The sequence below is a fragment of the Diadema antillarum genome, unplaced genomic scaffold (genome assembly GCF_040938485.1).
Source record: "Diadema antillarum isolate AM-2024a unplaced genomic scaffold, OU_Dant_1.0 seq00000984_RagTag, whole genome shotgun sequence".
Lineage (NCBI taxonomy): Eukaryota > Metazoa > Echinodermata > Echinoidea > Diadematoida > Diadematidae > Diadema > Diadema antillarum.
In genome coordinates, this window is record NW_027271824.1 from 335,160 (window position 1) to 355,590 (window position 20,431).

At 37.9% G+C, this 20,431-nt stretch overlaps 1 protein-coding gene across 1 annotated transcript; it reads left to right on the plus strand.

The window, feature by feature from the left end:
- The first annotated feature begins 6,557 nt into the window (after positions 1 to 6,557).
- On the plus strand, positions 6,558 to 20,431 carry LOC139742196 (uncharacterized). Its single transcript, XM_071652774.1, has 8 exons — positions 6,558 to 6,720; positions 8,121 to 8,317; positions 9,534 to 9,650; positions 10,140 to 10,335; positions 13,432 to 13,612; positions 15,647 to 15,843; positions 16,519 to 16,682; positions 19,719 to 20,431. The coding sequence occupies exons 1-8, from the start codon at positions 6,584 to 6,586 to the stop codon at positions 19,856 to 19,858; spliced, it is 1,329 nt and encodes a 442-aa protein (XP_071508875.1). The 5' UTR covers positions 6,558 to 6,583; the 3' UTR covers positions 19,859 to 20,431.

Sequence of the window (20,431 nt, forward strand, 5' to 3'; positions counted from 1 at the left end):
CAACAACAACAGCCAAAACATACAAAATCCCAACAACAACAACAACAACAACAACAACAATAATAATAATAATATCATGATCGACAACAGCAACAACAACAAGAACAACAACAACTTCCGTGTCGAGTGATTTTTCGAGAGTAACGCCCCCTATCGTCGCTTTTGCATTTATCAGCGCACGGCAGGCACTTAGCTCTAGATCTGTAAAACAGAAAGCAGGGGCCTGTCTTATAAAGACTTGTGATAGAAATCAATCACAAGTTTCTTGTGAGCTGCAATGCAAGTTGCGATTGATTTTGGGACTTGTGATTGATTTGAAGGCTTTATAAGACGGGGCCCAGATAAACAAACAAAAAACAATAACACAACAGCTTAACCACAACTGAGACATAAAGAATTGATGTGATATTTAACTAAGACAGAAAAATGAAGGAAACCGCCACCAGAAGCTGCTACTAGTATGCTAGGCCATGTCATCATTCTCCATAGGCATTATAATTTCATGTTCTAACTTTTGCACAATGCAGGAGTATAACATGGCTGAAGAAACCCGGAAGTTGGAATGAGAAAGATGAGCTGAAGACCTTTTTTTTTCCGCCTGCAGTGTAAATGTAATACATTGTTTGGTGAATCACTCAGTGAAAGTTCGGCTAACATGATTTATGACGATATGTTTAAAAGTTGTTAATCAAATTTTGTAATATTTTTGTATGCACCATCAAACATCTCTATTAAAGTAACTCTTATAACATATCAATTCTTTATGTCTCATATCTAAAACATTAAAGGCTAATTACAAAGAAATTTCTCAGAAAGTTATTCTTATTTATTTTTTTTATTCTTATTTTTTTTTTTTTTTTTTTGGATAGGACGAACCCCTTGATCTTAACTCCGGCCTCAATAAGACAATGCCTATCCAAAATAGAATAATGACATTGCCAAGCATCAAATGCATAACTTCTGAAAGCGGTTTCCTTCACTTTTTTTCTGTGTTACATTTCCTATTGGCAAGATGAAGTAGACACAATCTATCATGTAGATTCAAAAAAACACAAGTGCAGGTAACTATAAATTGCCGCATGATTTTGTTTATTCACAAAGTTTTACAAAATGATATGTCTTATCATTGAACTATTTTATGATCAATTTTTTTTTCCGAGGAAACATGCAGAACATAAAATCAACAGAAAAACAAGCAAACAAACACCTATCGTTATTGATTTCAAGTATAGGCCCTAAATGACAAAAAAAAAAAGCTAGAATGTTGATGGGATACCTGCAAACCGATGACGTGTGTGATTATTGTTGCTGATATCAGTGTTTTGTGAAAACATGTCAAACATCCTGATTCGATAACATTTGTATTCACTCTTTCATACTGATTTAGTTAAATGATTTTTCTTCATTTATTAAAGGGGAATTTAATCCAATTATACCCAAACAAGTGCATGTGAGGAAATTCAACAATCCGCTCAAAAGTTGTTATTTTTTCAAAGTTTTGATCAAATCCATGTGTCCATTGCTGGATGACGAGATTGCAACATTCATGTCACAGCATGCAGGAAAATGATTCAACGAAATCTCAAAAAGAATTCAACATATCATTTTAATATTTCCAATAAAAGAGCGCTAGACTTACCTATTTCTGAACTCAAAAGGAATGGATTAACCTTAGCATTGAAATATTTCAGTAACAAGTAGAAGAAAAGTGTATACCGATTTTAGAAAAAATATAGTTTGTGGAATTCTCTTTTCATTTTCTCTTTGCCCTGCACTGTGGCATCTTAAACTGCCGTTGAGTATTCTCCTCAAAAAGCATAACTTTTGAACTGGTTTTCAGGTTTTGCTTTATTTTGTTATATTGCGTTTTTCAATCTTCCCGCAAGGGGATGGTAGATGTTTGGTTGATACCTAGCTTCAGATTTCTAACATTTTTGGTGAAGTAATGAGAAAACTCTTATGAAATGAGAAAGAGGATGTACATGTAATTCCAAGAGGAATAATGACGTTTATTTGATGAAAATTGATTTGTTTTACTTTGTTTTAGGATGTCTCGGCCATTCCAAAGCCGACTTTGATCATATAAATATAAACTTTCAATTCCTTATAGAATGGTATGCACTGTAGTCTGTACTATTTCATAAGTAGTTGCTCAGTTACATGTCGCAAAAAAGTTAAAAGCACAATCCTCATCTCCACCATAATGTTTGTTTGTTTCTGTTTTTGTTTGTTTGTTGCTGTTTTTTTTTTTGGGGGGGGGGGAAGGGTGTCAAGTTGAGCAGGGGACATCGCAGAGATAATTATAGAACGTTGAATCGTGAGTTTCGGCATAAGTCAAACCCATCAAAATGAAAATTATTCAAGTTGCTTATTATGATGATGTCCTTCAATCCATAAGCTCCACTGTTGTCCCTCGCTTTCAAGGGCTCAAGTTTGTATAGGTCCGAATAAAAAATGGTATGAAGTGTGAATCTAGAAAAAAAAAAAGAAGTATAGTTAATGGATAGAGAAATAAACAATGATGAGTGGTTTCGTTGAAAAAAAAAAAGAAATAGATGGACGATAGATCTATAAATGGACAACCTTGGATAAATAACTTAGATAAGCACAAGGTATAACTCAAGACGATTATACAAGTACAGCTGTATAGACGTGATTTCAGCCCGGGGATTGCATTTACAACTCCAGCAGGTCCAGTCTTTCACATTTGATGGCACATAATACCATTTACGTGAACTATCTTAACTTCATATTGTTTAGTAGCCAAAAGACATTACATATGGATAATTTCTGATCTCAGTCATGAATGAATGGACATGATGTTGAAAAGTTACATAGGTGATAAAGACTTTCTAAAGATAGCCAACAGCCTGTGCGGTGTAGGTTGCACAACAATATGACGTAACCACAGAGTTGTCTGCTACACGCTAGACCCGTACTTGACATCTGAGTTTCGAGCATACTCACATTACACACACAACGCAGCTCCGCAGAAATTAAAAAGTGGGAATACTCGATCGTTCTAGTCGAATATCAGGTGACAGAAAATAATTGTCTACACTTCAAATTGTTCGGTAAGTTTCAAACAAGTGACCACGTACAATAGTTTTCAGTGAAGGTGAGACATGCAAACATGATTATACGAGACAAGAGTTGTGTAACTTTATTATCTATAGTCCCGTGTACCTAAAATTGCGCTGTGTTGTGTGGCGGGTTTGCGACAGTGCGTCGCACAGTGGGCCAGAATGAGCTCAAAGCAAAAGTGCGCCAAAATGATATCCCGTGGTTTCTTTTTACCCAAATTTGGTGTCTAAGGGTAATTGGGGGCGTAGAATTGATTGAACATAATTTCAAACTCATATGACGTCACTGTGATGCTGTTTTTTCATTGGCTACCAAAATCAAAAATCTGTCTGTAAAGACGAATAACGTTAAAGCAATGCAAATCTTAGGCTGTTATTTTTTTCTTTAAAGATTAATTTATCTTTTCACCTTCACTGACACTGCTTATATAATACCATTGGATGCACGATGCTTACATGTCATAGAAAGTGTACATAAATATTCGGGTTTCGTTAAAAGAATCGAATTTATGCTGAAAGTTCCATATTACACACGTACTGCAAAATGATACTGTTGTCCGTGTAAACTAGTTAGAATATAAGTTTATGATGTACGCTGTACGTTTGGGTGAATTTATTCACTTTGTTCTATAGCATGACATAAATGCGCGATATAAAATCAATCTCCGATATAGTTCTTATCTCTCTACTTCATATATAACCTTAGGCCTATGCCATATCAATTCATACAAGCGCAAAAACCATTTTGTCTAATTTTAATGGAAAGATAACAAATTGTGAAGTCAGTAATCAGGAAAATGAAAGGTTATGACTTAGCAGCTAAGAATGAGTCTGCCGTGTATGAAAGTTTACTTGGAAAATCTAAAATAATAAGATTTTTTTGTAATGAAAAATTTATCGAAATCACTATCATATGAAATTATAAATTCATCCACGTTCCACAGTGATTTTTTTTTTTCTCATTAGTCGTCGGAAGCAAAGTTTTTTTTTTTTTTTGCTTCCGACAACCCACAAAGTGTATGGGATCACAGTCTGATGAATCCGACTTGTATTGGTCGCCTATCAGGTCAATGTCAGACATGTCAGGCATTATCCGATGAGGCAAGATCGTCCGATGAGGATCACGCGAGCAATGTCTGACATTGACCTGCAATCGAATTCACAAACTGCGATCCTATACACTTTGCTGAGCGGCCGGAAAGCAACAGACTTTGCTTCCAACGAGTAGCCGATGAGAATAAAATCTCTGTATTTTGGTGTATAACGTTCTATCTGCATATGTCAAGAGTAGGATCGAAGTACATGTATTTAGGTGTCCATACAATATGTATCGCAGTGGGAATAGCTATGTTTACAGTAGTGGCTATGACAATTATGGACAATATGGCATTGGCTATGTGCAATTATGTACTCTTTTATATTCGGAGGAGGGGTCTTTTAGGTGCCGGACTAGCCCTGTAGGTATGTATTTTATAACTCTGTTTGCCTCTTATTCAGTGTTATTCATGTTTCTGTGCCTTTAACGTGCGAGGAAAAAAATAAATAAATAAATAAAAATGCCGCCCTCATGCAGCCCCGTATGATATAACAGCATTCATAAGCGGCTGCAAGGTCCAAAATAGGCGTAATGTGTCGCGGAAAATTGGCTCTAACACAAAAAGTGGCAAAAGGTGGCTGCCAAATCGGCAAAATCGTGAAATAGGCCCCACCGCAGTGCGCGTGCACCCGTGCGATGCTATGCTGTGGAAATTGGCCCCACCGCCGTATGCATCTCGCGTAAACGCCGTTTGGTGGGGCCGTATTCACGAGTATTATACCGTGGAAGAAAGCCCCACCGCCGTGCTTATCTACCGATGAACGCCACACGGTGGGGCTGAATTCACGAGTATAAACAGGCGAGCCGCTGTAGTATTTGTACGGATACGCAGTGGTGGGGCCTATTTCACGAGTATGCCGCCAAATCTGGTATCAGCTTAAAGCTGAGACATCAGGAAATGTGGTGGTAATAGAATTTAGTTGGAAATCAGTGGCAATCTAAACTTTTCATTAGGGTATATTAAAAAGACAAATAATTAGCCTCTTTTCCAGGATATTTAGCGTAAAATATTCATGAACATTAAGTTTCTTTGCATTCTTATGGCATTCATAACGTAAAATGAACTCTGAGAAATATGTGGGAGAAATTACAGGTTGATATCTCAAAAACTACATGTTGAAATTACTTATTTATTAAAGAGGTTACAATTTGCTTTGAAACTCTTAAAATATTGTATTTTGCTACTTCAGGTAGGAAATATACCCCTTTAATGTACATACCTGATTCAAATATTTTAATGATATATTCTTCAAAGTATTGCCTCTCAAGAGCTCATGTCAAAAATTAAAAAATCCCAAGTGCCCAAAGTGACTTTTGGCGCACTTTGGTATCTCTCTGGCCCACTGTGCGTCGGTGCTTTACGTGCGGTGGTAAGATTGTGGCAGTGCAGTGCAGCGGTAGTGGTTGCATACTGGTAATCGAGTTATCGACCTGTTCCAGAAGCTTGCCAGCCCAGAGTATTATATTTTATTTCTCACACAGTCAGTAAGTGGTAGTTTATTCGATGGCACTTCTTTGCTTCGAATATTTAAATTTGCTTTTTTTTTTCATCGTAACATGTTTTCTTCCTAATTCAGTCCGGGAAACCCGCTCATGAGGACCGCTCCCGCGTACGAGGACTGCCCCGCCTCATGAGGACCGCCCCCATGCCTCATGAGGCCCGGGGGGAACGCCTCATGTGGCCCCCCTATTCACTTCTATTCATCTCACATCTGACGTATAACTTGTCGCAACTTTGCACGGTGATTTTTTGTTACACACACATGTCCACTATCCATGATGAAAAGAAGAAAAAATCCTATCTGTTTTTTTTTTTTCAAAAATCGAGTTTTAATCAACCGATGCAGAGCGCCCATTAAAACACATAAAAACAATACATTTTAAATCGAGATTATCTCTGAAAAAATTACTATACAATTATTTTTTTTCTTTTTTATACTCTAGAAGTAGTACAGTAGTAAGTAATGTACTGACTAGTCAGTAACCATGGTTAAAAAAAAAGAAAAATGAAAGTGTTCAAATCTCTCATGTATTCAAATTATGTAGTGCACATGTATGGATTTTTTTTCCAAATCAATTTCTAATGCTCAAAAAGGGTAGATTTTCTTTTCTCTTTTTTTTTCTTAACTTATCTAGTTGAATTTTGCATTAACAAATTAACCTGTTTAGGAGATGAGTCCTGAATATACTCGGGCAGGGGTCTATATGCGGGAAATGCATGCTGTAGCAAAATCAAACTCTCCTCAATGGGTTAAAGTAGGAATCTAGGTAAGAGATTTGGTGTGGTTGAGTAATTTGGTACTATGGGAGTGTCTCACCATGAAAATAGTGTTTGAATGAGAAGTAGATCTACTGCATCCAGTACGGAGAAGTGACAACTCTTGTGTTCTGTGTGCTCATACAGATGAGTCTTGGCAGGCGAAACTTTGGTGGACTTGTGCTCACTGTTGCCGTGTCTGTGATAGGACTGGCTTCTTATCTGTCCTATCCCACACCCACTGAACATCCTCAGAAATTGTCATCCAGTCAACAGTCGAACAGGTCTGTGCCCTGCCACCAGTTTTGAGTGAATATGTTCTGTACCGGTACCTAGAATTGTACCAGTAAATGCTCAAATTTCATAATTCATGGTTGAGCACTCGGCTTCTGACTAGTATTTTTAGGCATGTTGATTTTGTTTACAGCCAATTTGTCCCTGAGCACTAGAATTGACATTGATATAACCAGGATTTAAGATACTGAGGGGTGTGTAGATTTAATGTTGTCAGTCATTTTTTCAACTACTAGTGTAATTGTGCATATCATATGTGACCCGCTACAACAAAGGATCCTAAAGTCGCTAACGGCTGAGCTGAGAAAAACGAGTTTGAAGTCACATCATCAAAATTGGTTAAAACAATCGGATTTCTGTTTTTGGCATAATTTTGTATTCTAATGTTTTGTTTATCATCTGCCGAAATTTCAAAGCTAAATGATCAAAGAAAAGGCAAGGAATCAGCGTTTTTCTGGACCTTGATTTTCCAACTTTCAACGTAACAGAAACGTGTACGAAGATTTGGATTTAGCGCCGCAGCTAGACTCTGCCCCTCGCAACGAGGGAGTGATCTTATTGGTCAGTGCGTGGCATCCTGATTACTGATTGGTCGTGTGTAGATCGCTGGCGCTAAGCTTGAATGAACATCGCGGAGGTCGCTAGGAGCCTACCTTCTATTGTCAACTGTGTGAAAACTGTCTCGCCTCCCCTTGATCATGATAGCATCGGAAGGAAAACTTTGAAGGCGTTTTACTCGAAACTCTGATTTCCTCAACCACTGACATGCGCTAATAAAATCATCGATATCTCCGCAACCGAGTACTTTTATGAGTTGTGTTGTATGTGAAATTAAAGTAGAAGAGTAAGGAAATTATGTCATGCCATTTTCAGAAAATTGTCCTCCCCGACTTTCGGATCCTTTTGTTGTAGCGGGTCACATATTTTGTTGGCCAGGATGAGTGTCCAGGTGATGGGCAGTTGTACTAGTAAAGAAATGACAAATAGTTTGCAAATGAGCTGACTAAACGTTTGTGATATAAAGTAACTCTACAGACATTGAAATCCAGAAACACAGTAAAACCAGAAATTTTCATGTGCATGAAACTTTCACAAATTTACAAGCCTGAGCCAAGTTTCGCTAAAGTAAAATGCATGTATGAAAGTTTTTGTCGGCACAATGCATTGAATGCTTGTTCACAAAATTTCATGCTGTGAAAAAGGCCATTAGCTCCAATTTGCTAAAAGTTTCATGCCACAAATGATACTGGTTTTTCAGTAGTCACCAATCATTATGGCATTTATTATTGTTTAACCCCTTTGCTATCATAGAGATGCAGCATGTATGATTGCATTGAGAGTTCACTGATTTTTTTTTTCATTTTGATTCTTGCTCACATGCAATGTCCAGATTGCCAGACATGTCTCTACGTAGCAAGACCTGCCAAGAAGCCTTCTGGGGTATGTTTGTGGCCGATGCCCTCTCCATGCCGGTCCACTGGTACTACAACACGGATGACATCCAGCGAGACTTCGATGGGTGGCTGACAGGCTACGTGGCACCTCGCAAGAGACACCCAAGCAGCATCCTCACCATTTCAGCCACAGGTTTGTAAATACCAAGTGGCGGATCCAGGCTGGGGCACATTGGGGGCGCACCCCCTATTTTTTTGGGTTAAAACAAAAGAAATAAAAAGAAAAAAAAATTGGTGGAGCATGTGCGCCCCCTTTAATTTTGTAAAGGCACCTCCTCTTTACAGAATTCCTGGATCAACCCTGAAACTGGTAGTAGTTGAAAAGATGATGAGGAGAGAAGTTCTGACTATTTTTTGTCAGTAATTCTATCAATAAACTGTACAACCAGAAATGTTCGTGGCATGAAACTATTTGCGAATTGAAACTATTTGCAAATGGGAGTAGACAGCCTTTTTTTTTTTTTTTTTTTTTTGCTTCAAGAAACGTTTTTGAATTGCCACAAACATTAAATGCATTGTGTTGGGAAAACAAATTGTGTGCATTGTACTTCTGCAAATCTTGGCTCCTTACAAAATTTGTTAGATATCCATGCACATAAAACTGTCTGGTTTTATTTATGTTTACAGTAGCTTGCTTTATAGGAACTAGGAAGTTGTTATTATTGTTATGTGTTGACACAACTTGGATTAGTTTTGCCTTTAGCTTAACAATATGTTCCAATTCAAAGTCAATCATAATGAACATGTTGCTCAATAGCTGTGTATCTTTTTGTTTGTCTGTTTATTCTATAACTCAGACTTCAGAATGGGAAATGGTGATATCTTTAGATACATCAAGATTATGAGGACATTTTAAAATGAAATACTTTTAGGCTAAGCATGAGTATCTCTCACACACTTTTAGGTCACTACATCATATTCCATTCATTCATGTAAAAACATAATTCACTTGACAGTTTCGACCTTATATTTGTTGCACTCCAGTTGCTTGTTTCTCTGTTCAGCTTGTCCATGTGAGCCTGGCCTTTTAGAACTTTCTCGATGTTTTTTGCAGTTAGCAGATTTTGTCAGGAGTAGAAAGATATGGACAAGCATATATATATGCCACTCTGAGGATATGGGCTTTATAGGTTTGTCTTCTTTCTCTGAATGGAATTGCATTTATTATATACATCAATATTGAGCTACCATATGGTGTAAGAGATCACCCTTATACATACAGGCAATGATTATATGACTATATATGATTATATGATTATATGAGAAAGAAAAAAAAATGTGAATGTTTGCTTATAATGAATAAATCATTTGTTTGTTTTTTGTTTTGTTTTTGTGTTTCTCTTTGGCAGGTGGCGCAGGAAGATCGACTTTTAGCGAGAAGAAAAAGTCTGTCATTGGTGATGTGATACTCCACAATAAATTAAAGTTCTGGACGAAGAATGATCGATCGATTCACTACCATCAAGGTAGGTGAACAGAACCACGGCAAGCTTTGTACCCATTTTAATTCTAATGCCTTGGGAATAAGTGAAATGTGATTAGTGGAAGTTTTCCAGGTTACAATGCCACACAGAATTGGTTTAGAATGTACGAGTCATATTATGACTTCACTGACTAATAAATGTTCCTGAAATGAATGTCATAAAACAAAAGAGAAGATTAAAAGGAGTTGAGTAAATGTAACTTGCAAAGAAAATAAATTCAGTAGTGTTGATATGATTTTTATAACCAAACCAATAAAGTTGCCAATTCAGTATGAACTCTGTTACCTGTCATATTAATGCAAATACTTTGTCTTCCTATCTACTGTGATTGAGGCTACAGCTAGTGGAAATTGGACCAGGTTGTAAGGCAATGGAAGCAGAGTGGGTTACTCAATTACCAATGAGACAGAATGTGGATATGCTGGCAATTTTTCTTGTTTGAATGCATGTGCTTTCTTTCATTCTCTACAGGCATGTCAGCTGGGGACAACACCCTCAACCTTCACTGTGCAGCCAGGGCAGCAATTCAAGCCTCAAGATTAGACTCCGAGCCCGCTTCAGAGGAGGATGTATTGGCAGCAGTCATGACAGACTACGTCCAGTTCATGACGACGCCAGGAACTCACAACGACACATACGCCGAGTCGTGGCATCGAGAGTTTTTCAGGTACGTTCTGTAATTTGTAAGAAAGTTTTGTGTGAATTGATTAGCAGGCACAAGTGTGGGAATTTGTGAGTTAGGTCACATTTCTTTGCCATTGTATGTATAAATATGTGTGAAAAACACATTTGATCTTTCTTAAAGGACAAGTTCACCTTCATAAACATAAGGATTGAGAGAATGTAGCAATATTAGTAGAACACATCATTGAAAGTTTGAGGAAAATCGGACAATCCGTTCAAAAGTTATGAATTTTTGAAGTTTTTGTGCAGTAACCGCTGGATGAGAAGACTACTGCAGTGTATGAATAACTTAGATGTCACATGCGTACAACAATATAAGGAAAATATAGAGAGAATTTCAGAAAATGTCATCTCTTGAAAAAAAGTACACATTCCCTTGACTCGTTACCGACATATGTTAGGGGTAATATTATTCTCCCTGCCTTTAGAAAGAGGCAGGTCAAGTGCTCCTTCAATATGCGAAAAAAGTGAAAATATGTTGAATTTTCTTTACATTTTCTTTATACTGTTGTACGCATATGACTCACAAGCTGTAGTAGTCTCCTCATCCAGCAGTTCCAACACAAAAATTTTAAAAATGCATAACTTTTGCATCGATTGTCCAATTTTCCTCAAACTTTCACTGATGTGTTCTACTAATATTGCCGCATTCTCTCAATCCTTGTGTTTATGAAGGTGAACTTGTCCTTTAAGGCTATTCCAAAGAGGAAAACAAGTTTGACAAATACTAAAGTTCAAAGACAGAGTTCTCTTTGATAGAGCTTGTTGAATTAAAAGGAAAATTCAGTGATAATTTGAAGGAAATCAAGTTGAGAGAATTAGTGCAGTTTTGATACAAGGTATAAAATGTAGCATCCCGTGTGCTTCCAGATCACTTGGTAGGTGTTTTGGCTATGTGACTGTGATGCTGCTTTTGTATTGGCAGTTGGAAGAAAAACCTTTAAAAACACTGGTGATCCTTTCAAAGGTGATCACATGGCTCTTTCCTCAAGGATGTTCAAAAAGATGATATGTGACCCGCTACAACAAAAGGATCCTAAAGTCGCTGACGGGCGAGCCAAGCATGGCCCAGAAAAATGTTATTTTCAGGCCTTTCCTTCAATTATCTAGCTTCGAAATTTCGGCAGATGATAGAAGATACATTAGACTACAAAATTATGTTAAAACAGAAATCCGAACGTTTTGACAGATTTTAGTGATCTGACTTCAAACTCAATTTTCTCGGCTCGCCCGTCAGCGACTTTAGGATCCTTTTGTTGTAGCGGGTCACATATCTTTTACACATCTTCAGCCCTTAGCACTTCAAGGTTCAATTTACTGCCACTTGGCAGAGTACCAAATGCATATTTTGCCTCAATAGGTATACTGCTATTGTCTATGCTCTTTAGATTTTGAGGAATGAAATTTCATTGGTTGGCATCTTTAATACCATTGTTTTGGTACCCCCATTTTACTTGTATTTTCTAAAAGTAATGTTTATGATTCAAGTCTTCTGTTAAGATTAAATACTGTGTAAATCTGCAAATTACTCTGGTGCCCAAAGATAAGTACAGTGCACTCCCGTTATAACGAAATGCTTGGGACCGGCAGTTTTCTTTTGTTATAACGAAATTTCGTTATAACCGAACAAATAAAATATATAATGAAAACAAGGAAACCACGTATATATATCATATTCTGTTTGCTGAATACTCGTCATACACTGGAAAGCTATGTGAAATGTGATGGGATAACTGTATTACAATAATAAACACAAGTTCCCCTCAGAAACTGTGCGTGACACAAAGAGCAAACACACAGTGGTGTGAAGCGTTCACCCCTGCAGAGACGCTATAAATGCTTGTTCCGCTACGTATTTTCGAAAGCAATTCGCATTTAGTTATAACGGAGCATATTTCTTTTGTTTTCTTTGTCTGTGGCGCTCGGAAAAGTCTTCGTTATAACGGAAATTTCGCTATAACCATGTTCGTTATAAGCGAATTTTGCACCATAGACTTTAATGGTGATAATTTTGGGACCAGAAGATTTACTTCGTTATAATGAAATTTTGTTATAACCGTGTTCGTTGTAAGGGGAGCGCACTGTACCAGTCAACATGCACAGAATACTCACTGGGTACAGTAATGCGAATTTAGTCTTAAAGAAAAAGAAAAGAAGATAAAGAATGAAATCCAAGTGACATCCCAGTCAACTATTAGAAGCTGATTGTGTGACCTTATGATCATTGTTAACCCGTTGGGGACGAGTCCTGAGGATACTTGGGCAAGTGTCTATGAGAAATGTGTGTTTTGCAAAATCAGTCCGTCCTCAACGGGTTAACATTATTCTGTTTAAAGGCCTTATATTATGAATATAATACATTTCTCATCTTTCACCATTTCCCCCCCATGTTGGCACAAACTAAAAGTACATTGAGTGTCCAATTTTTGTAGTGTCTGGTATTCAAAAGGAAGCTCAGAGAAAGATGGGGAGAGGAAAAAAAAAGAGAGAGGGGGAGGGAAGAGAGAAGGAATCAAGAATGATTAAAGAAAGATGACAGTTAAATGGAGAACTGTGAGAAGAGGAGTAGATTAAGATGATGACGGTTGAGCAAAACAGTAGAGTGGAAGAAATAGGCCTTGTCACATGGGGGATTTTAGCATAGGTATCATCTCTTTTTTAGTAATGATAATTATGATCATAGTTTTGAAAAATGTACATGTGTATATAATAGTGCTTATATGACCCTATTGTTACTGTGTGCTTTACAATTTACAAGAGAAACAAACATATAAATCAACTGCAAGTGCAAATGAGAAATACCATGCCATATATTTCGCGAGTGTAATTTTTCTGGAATTGACACTTCCAGAAATTTGCGATTGGTAAAATCAGTGATTTTGGAGTAGAGCAATGTATGAATGCATGTCACATTCATGTAGGGATCACAGTTAACATGTTTGTGTGTTTCAAAATTTGCTAATAGCTCCTGCCCCAAGAAATTTGAAAAAAAAAGGAAGACATATATGATGGTGTAAATAGCATTTTCCATCAAGGGATGGGAAGCATTGAACACTCTTGTCTTCAAATTTTCACTTAGGGAGTGGGATGTGAAGGGCAGGCCAGCCAAGACGGAAATGGTCATGAAATTCATCGAGGAGCGGCAAGCAGTGTTGGAGACCAGTCACCTTGATCACAACATTGACAGCGTCGGGGCCTTGGTTCAACCCATCCCGATTGTTCTGCACTATGCTGACAAATCAGAAGACACAGCTGCAAGGGTAAAATAAACAAATAAGCAAACAAACAAACTTACCAAACACAAAGCAACAAACCAAAAATGAATAAAACAACAGCAAGAAAAGTTGAGTGTGGGCATGGGAGTCCCCTAGTGACAATTCAGTCCGTGCTCGAGTTGAGTTATATTATGTGCTTGCATTATCAAATTAGATACAGTTGAAGCTCTCGTATCCGGACAAGTCAGGACCGGGGCTCATCTGGATAAGGGATTTGGCCGGATACGGGAGACTCAATGCTTTAAAAATGTACATGTATATACATACACATGTACTGATGTAGCCCATTGTAGTACCACATGTAGTAATGTGTATACTGCAACCTTTTCATTGTTACATTTGGGGATGTTTTGGGATGTTAAAATATCTGAAGGTAAGCAATTTGGAAGGAAATTTGATGTAATGTATGTTAATCATGTTGGAAGTAATATGTATTCATGTGTGTTTGTGTAAGAGTTCTCAAGGAGTTGGGAATCCCCCTTTCCTCCCGTAATTATTTTTTTTAAAAATCACGGCGAGATTGCGTCCGTATAATAGAGAGATCCGGATAAAGGGAGGCCGGATAAGAGAGGTTCAACTGTATACAGAGCAGTGAAATCCTTCATTTCTTAAACTTTGGGCTAAAAAAAAAAAATAGAAAGTTACGGGAATTTGTCCAGATCAGTAATGTCGGTCTCAGCCACACATGCCAGCAAGATGAGGTATTAATGCCGGCTGCTTACGTACAAATAGTCACTAAAGTCCCTTCTTTGACATGGATTCAAGAAGAAAGAAAATTATTATATCCTGTTCCTTATAAGTTCTTATGCAAAGTACCAAAAATGCAATGAGGAAAGGAAGTTTTGTTTTGTTTTATATTAAGAGGGAGAGGGAAAAAGGTTGGTTACTGGTCTTAAACCAAAAACATCATCTACCAGGGTAGATATAATATACTGTCAGTTGAGAGAAACTGTGACTGTTATCTGGGATGACAAAATGATAATGTGCTTTTACAACCTTACTGCATATCTCTTACCTCTTATGAACTTTCTCAATACAAAAGAAGAATGTAAATCCAACTTGTTCTCTCGTTGCTGTGTCACATATTTAGTAATTAAACCCTAACTAGGCCGGGGGAGGGGGGCCTCTGAGGCCCCCCCTCGATGTTCTGCCCGATGTATCGTTACCGCCAAAAGCTATGGCCGCGACGTTTCATGACTTTTTTCTCTCGAGTCTCATCATCTTTTGACACCAAATTTGCGATGCCCGGGCACGCGGTTCCGAAGTTGTGCATAGATATGTACATGCATGTCTGACCAAAAATTGCTCAAAAACGTGAATTCGTGTACAATTTCAATGCAAACTGTGCTTACAGGCAAATTTCATGAAAGCATGATTATTTTGGGGTTTTATCGATTAAAATCAATTAATAACATATTTTCTTGTTCGGAACAATGTCGCGGACAAATTTCATCGAAAACACAATGAAAAACACAAAGTTGAAAAACAGAGAAATACAAAAGAAATTAAAAAACAATGAAATACTTAAGAAATTTTTTCTGATGGCACAATTTTTTTTGTCTTGTATTTGCTCAGGACACTAAAAAGAATATTTACACGAAAAATGTGCCCAGTTTGAGCTTTATTTAATGATTTATACCAAATTGTCTTGATTAATTCATGCATCATTATGCATAAATTAGCATCTAATAATTTTATTTGAAATCTAACTTCGTGGTACTTTAGATTACGTCATAGGCAATGTGTGTGCCAAGTTTCGTCGCGATCGCGCGGTCGACGGCCGAGATCTGGAGGGGGGGGCCTGGGAGGCCCCCTCCCCGGCTCTATGATCTACCTAAATAGCCCGGCCTAGTTAGGGTTAAACTACCCCCTTTTCAGTTGCACTGGATATCATTACTTGATGCTTTTTGTGCTAATTGTGCCATCTTATCATTGGCAAAGAGAACTGGAATCCTTTCCAGTGGCAAAGTGAGTTGACTGTTATCAGATAAAGTACATATTAATTTGTATGCCATACAGCAAGCTGTAAAGCTGGTGCGCATGACCCACGGCTCCGTCAACCTGGACCCATTTGTGGATGTGTACGCCCGTACCCTCCATGCTGTGCTGAACGGGGCCAGTCTCCGGGAGAAGGCCGAGGAAGCCCTGAAGACACCACCTGTGGGAAATGCTCGGACATGGAGGATGGTGCAGGAGTTCTCCAGAAGGGCAACCCAGTAAGTGAACTTGGGGTAGCGAGCTTTGATAATTCTCCCTTAAAGATTCTCTTTACCCCTAGCAGTATGCAGATTCATTAAAATGCAGATAGTGGGACATATCTTCAGACTACCCAGTGTGAGGAATATTGTACAACCTTTTCAAGAAAATAGTTTCATATTCACAAAATCAGATTTTTCGAAATTTCCGTCAAATAACTTTGTATGAATATGACATGCATTATGGATAATATCACTCCCCCTCCTTCAAAAAGGAAGTATGTAAAGTGCTCTATCTTTACGTACACGGTATCACAACATGTATTTGTCTTCATTTGAATGGCAACACATTGATTGAACTACTTTAATGTGTCCAAATTTTCCCCCCAATTTTTTCCGACTTCACTGATTTTTCAATCTTAATTCAAAGCCACATGATATCAAGATGAAATTTGCCATATATTCAGGTACATGTATTGTGCTTTTTTTGCAAAGATAGTGTACTTTTAAATCAAAAAATGAATTCCTTTTTCTGACTGTCTTACCATGATTGCTCTCACTACGTGTATGGTTAAAGACAATTTAAAGATAATCTAACTGAAAGGATTTCCCAGCTATCAATTGCCATCACAGTGAATCTGTTTTCATGTTCAGTGAAAGGCACATGGCGCCCTCTTGTGTTGAATTTTGTTCCAGGTACAGTAAAGGATCTGAAAGACGCCTGGAAGTATACCAGAGTGCCGTGGGTCAAATGGGTCTGGCATGCTACATCCAAGGAGCCATGACCTCTCTCTTCTTCCTAGCCCATGAGTTCCACGATGACTTTGAAGGCGGTGTGCTCACCAATACAAATTGTGGAGGTCAGTATATTGACCAGACACCCTGGGCTCCTGCATAGAAAAACTTGCATGCATGTACATCTGTACCTTATGACCACTATTTGTGACATATATTTCGCGATTTATTTGTTTTGAATATAAACAGAGGGAAACTGATGGAAAAAGAATATATCTTAATGACAACTGAGCAAAGAAAATTCATGAATTTTGCAAGGTGGGTATTATTCCTGAATTTAAAGGGGATGGCTAGTAACTGATCAGTGGGAATGCTGAGGGATGATTGTTCCAATCCTTGTGGGATTCATTTAAGAGTACATTATATATCTATTGTTGTGTGAAAATTATTTGCTCCAGAATGGTCTTATATTCAAGTAATGTGCAGTTTCCGGTTAATGAGCGCCCCGTCACTGTACAGGCATGCTAACCTTGAATTATTAAACTGCACATTACTTGAATATGAGACCATTCTGAAGCAAATAATTATCACACAACAATAGATATATAATGTACTCTTAAATGAATCCCACAAGGATTGGAACAATCATCCCCCAGCATTCCCACTGATTCCCACTGATCAGTTACTAGCCATCCCCTTTAACAAGCCAAAAATATGAACTATGATCTCGTCATGAATGCAATGTGCAAGCATACGCTCTGTTCACCACTGTACCCCACAATCGCAAATTTAATTAACCACTCAGAATCGCCTGGAAGTCCTGATTCATGAAAATTAGACTTGCTAAATATATGGAATTTATACAATAGTGTGTTGAAATTTGTTTCATGAAATCAATAGAGCACTGGCGTGGATAATTTAAAGAAAATAGATTTGAATGCACTATAATCATGTTATGTGCTCAACATATACATTATCAGCTGAATTGCTTTTGATACCACTAAGGCCTATTAAAGGAAAAGGTTAAGAAGTCAGCAAGGACTATCTATGCATTTGGCTTGAATATATAGTCTAAACTGCTGCATGAACAAGCATGCACCTTTTTATTGTGTTGAATAAAGTGTAACAATGTATAAAAGCATTCAAAGCATATATTCTCTTGCAAAAATTCCTAAGCATAGTGAATGAGCAGTGAATATTTTTACATCCTGCCAAATCTGTACATAAATGACTACTCTAGGGAAACACTAGACATGGTGATTATAGTCTGTTTGTCATCTAGACAATAGCTTTTTTGATAGATAATTGTGATCATGGATCACAAAACCAACAAGAACTTGCTTGCCTTGATTTTACATGGGGAATCAAAATATTAAAGTGAAGTGGTGTAAATCTATTCAATCTTCAGTTTTTTATAATTTCTGAAAGAGCAAAGTTTGGGATCTTGAAGCGAATTGGAAATTGTGTCTTTTGCAATTTTTCTTGAACACTTGAATAGTGTGATTACATAATGTCGTGAAGGCCCTTTTTCATTTCTTAAAGCCCTTTACATGCTCCTGTGATAACTTTTGAAAGGATTGTGCCACTACATTTTAAAGTTGGCATCAATCATGATTATAATGTGCTTAATGAGTGCAAAAGAAAAAGGATCAGCTTAGTCTGATAATCCCTTAACTCTTAACGTGCCATAGTCCTGACGTGCCATGGTCGCCGATCGGCGACTAAAAACAGCGAGAAAAGCATTGATCATTTAAGTTCTTGTGGTACCTTAATGTGTTACACCAAGCAACTGCCAATGATATGTACTGGTAGCTGATTAGCATAGCCATCGTTTCCACGAAAAATATGAGCATGCTTACATAGGAAAATTTTGAGTAAATACACGATTTTTCAGCTAGATGTATTTTTCTCACATCGGGAAAATCCGCAGCGGGCGCACCCTCTGCGAGATGTGTATGGATCAAAAGTCTCATAGGTAAACCACGCGTGTGTATGCTACTGACTCTGCGTGTATTGTCTATGCGGTTCCACTCGCATTGTTCCGCTTGGACGCTGTCCTGCGGGAAGCTGCTTTGATTTTGTCCCTCAAAGAGGGTCAGCTTTCGTTCGTCGGTCAAGTCTTTCATCCTTTTGTTTTGGTGAACATCACTAATCGTCCCCACCCTAGCATAGGAATTGCGTGTGGACAAAGGCCTGCCGATTTCAATAGAGTACGCCCGCCCGCGGTCCGCGTAGACAAAAGGAGGATTAGCAGGTTCTTCCTTCTCAGGTAGACAAAAGACACTATTCCAGGGCCCGGGACAATTACTTTAGTTTCAAATACAGGATCTGGGACTAAAGGACTCAGATTTGGGAATGAATTACTGAGGCAGAAAGAGAAATTGCTAAGACAAAATAAACTGCTAGTATCTTTGGAATCATACAATTCTAGAAAGCAATTTTGTTATCATTTGAAAGAGGAAATGTTGCTCTAAAACTTTCTCACAGAGTCAAGGGAGCGTTCCATTGAAGAAAAAACAAGACTGACTCTTTTTTTCCATACTACACAAAAATTTATAATAATTTTTTTGATGTATCAAATATTTCTGCAATATTTCAGATTCAGATAGATATTGTGGCAAACTGACTGCATGACACGAAAGAGCAAACATTTCTTGATATATGTTGTGTAGAACTCAATTCAAAACAGTCAATAGTTTCAGAGATATGGCGGTTTTAAATTTCGTTGTCAGTCCAGTTTCGAAACGTTCTGGCGTTAGGTAAAAACCTCTGGCACGTTAGGGGTTTTGGGCCTGGCACATTAAGAGTTAATTGTGGTTGCTTCAGAGCTTTACATCCTGTTTGTTGTCCCATTCAATGCTCTGCTAGCACAGCTTGGTAAGATTAAGCACTTGAATAGACCCTGTACTTTGGGGCCTCTTTTTGTCAGTTCACACTTTTTCAGAGTGTGTGTGTCCTTTCAAATATTTAGATAGGTACTCATAGAATAGTCCATTTGAAGTGAGTTATACATCATTTTAAAGCTTAAAGTCTGCTCTTTGGGAATCTATACATTGTATGCCCTTGACTAAAAATCCATGTTCGGCGACCTTTTGTTGGTTTTGTGATGCAGGGTCTTGATGTATCAAAACCTGTTTATTCGTCTGTCTGTACTTTTGCAGGTGAGAACTGCCATCGGGGTGCTGCTCTGGGGGCGCTCCTCGGAGCGGAAGCTGCACGGACGGACAAGAGAATTCCAGACCGGTTCAAGACTGGTCTCCACAGCTTGCAGAATGATATCCAGAGAGCTCTGGATAAATAGCAAGGCCGTGATTTTTCTCTTGATACATTCAGACTCAAAAGTGCCGGAAGGGCTTCACAAGAAGAGACTGCACACTCTCTTTAAGGCACTAGTATTTGAGACTGAACGCACCCCTACTTGTGATGAGAAGTCAGGACTGTGGGTTCTTCAAACTTTCACCAGACTTGGAAAAGCTCTAAAACTGTGGAATAACTCTTTTAAAAGAGAAACTTTCAAGTCCAATTCAAAGCTAAAGCTCTGTATTTAGTGATAGTATAACAAACAAAAAGAGGGCCACCCAGTTTGGGGGTCCAAGTCATATTACCTATCAAACAATGGGCCATTTTTATTTTAATTTTTTTCTCTTTTATCCCAAACTGGTTTAAATCTTTACAGAATTAGATTGCCTGTGAGCTAATTCAGATTTCATTAAATGCTACTTTTTATCTGCTTACTCAGTGTGAGCCAGTTATGTGAAAGGTCTTGAGTAATGGAAACTAATGCACAGTGTGATGAGGCAAGCTGAATGGTCCACATCAGTTGTATGTGATACCTGGCAATTTTATGCTCACATCGTAGTGCATTATGCTTCAA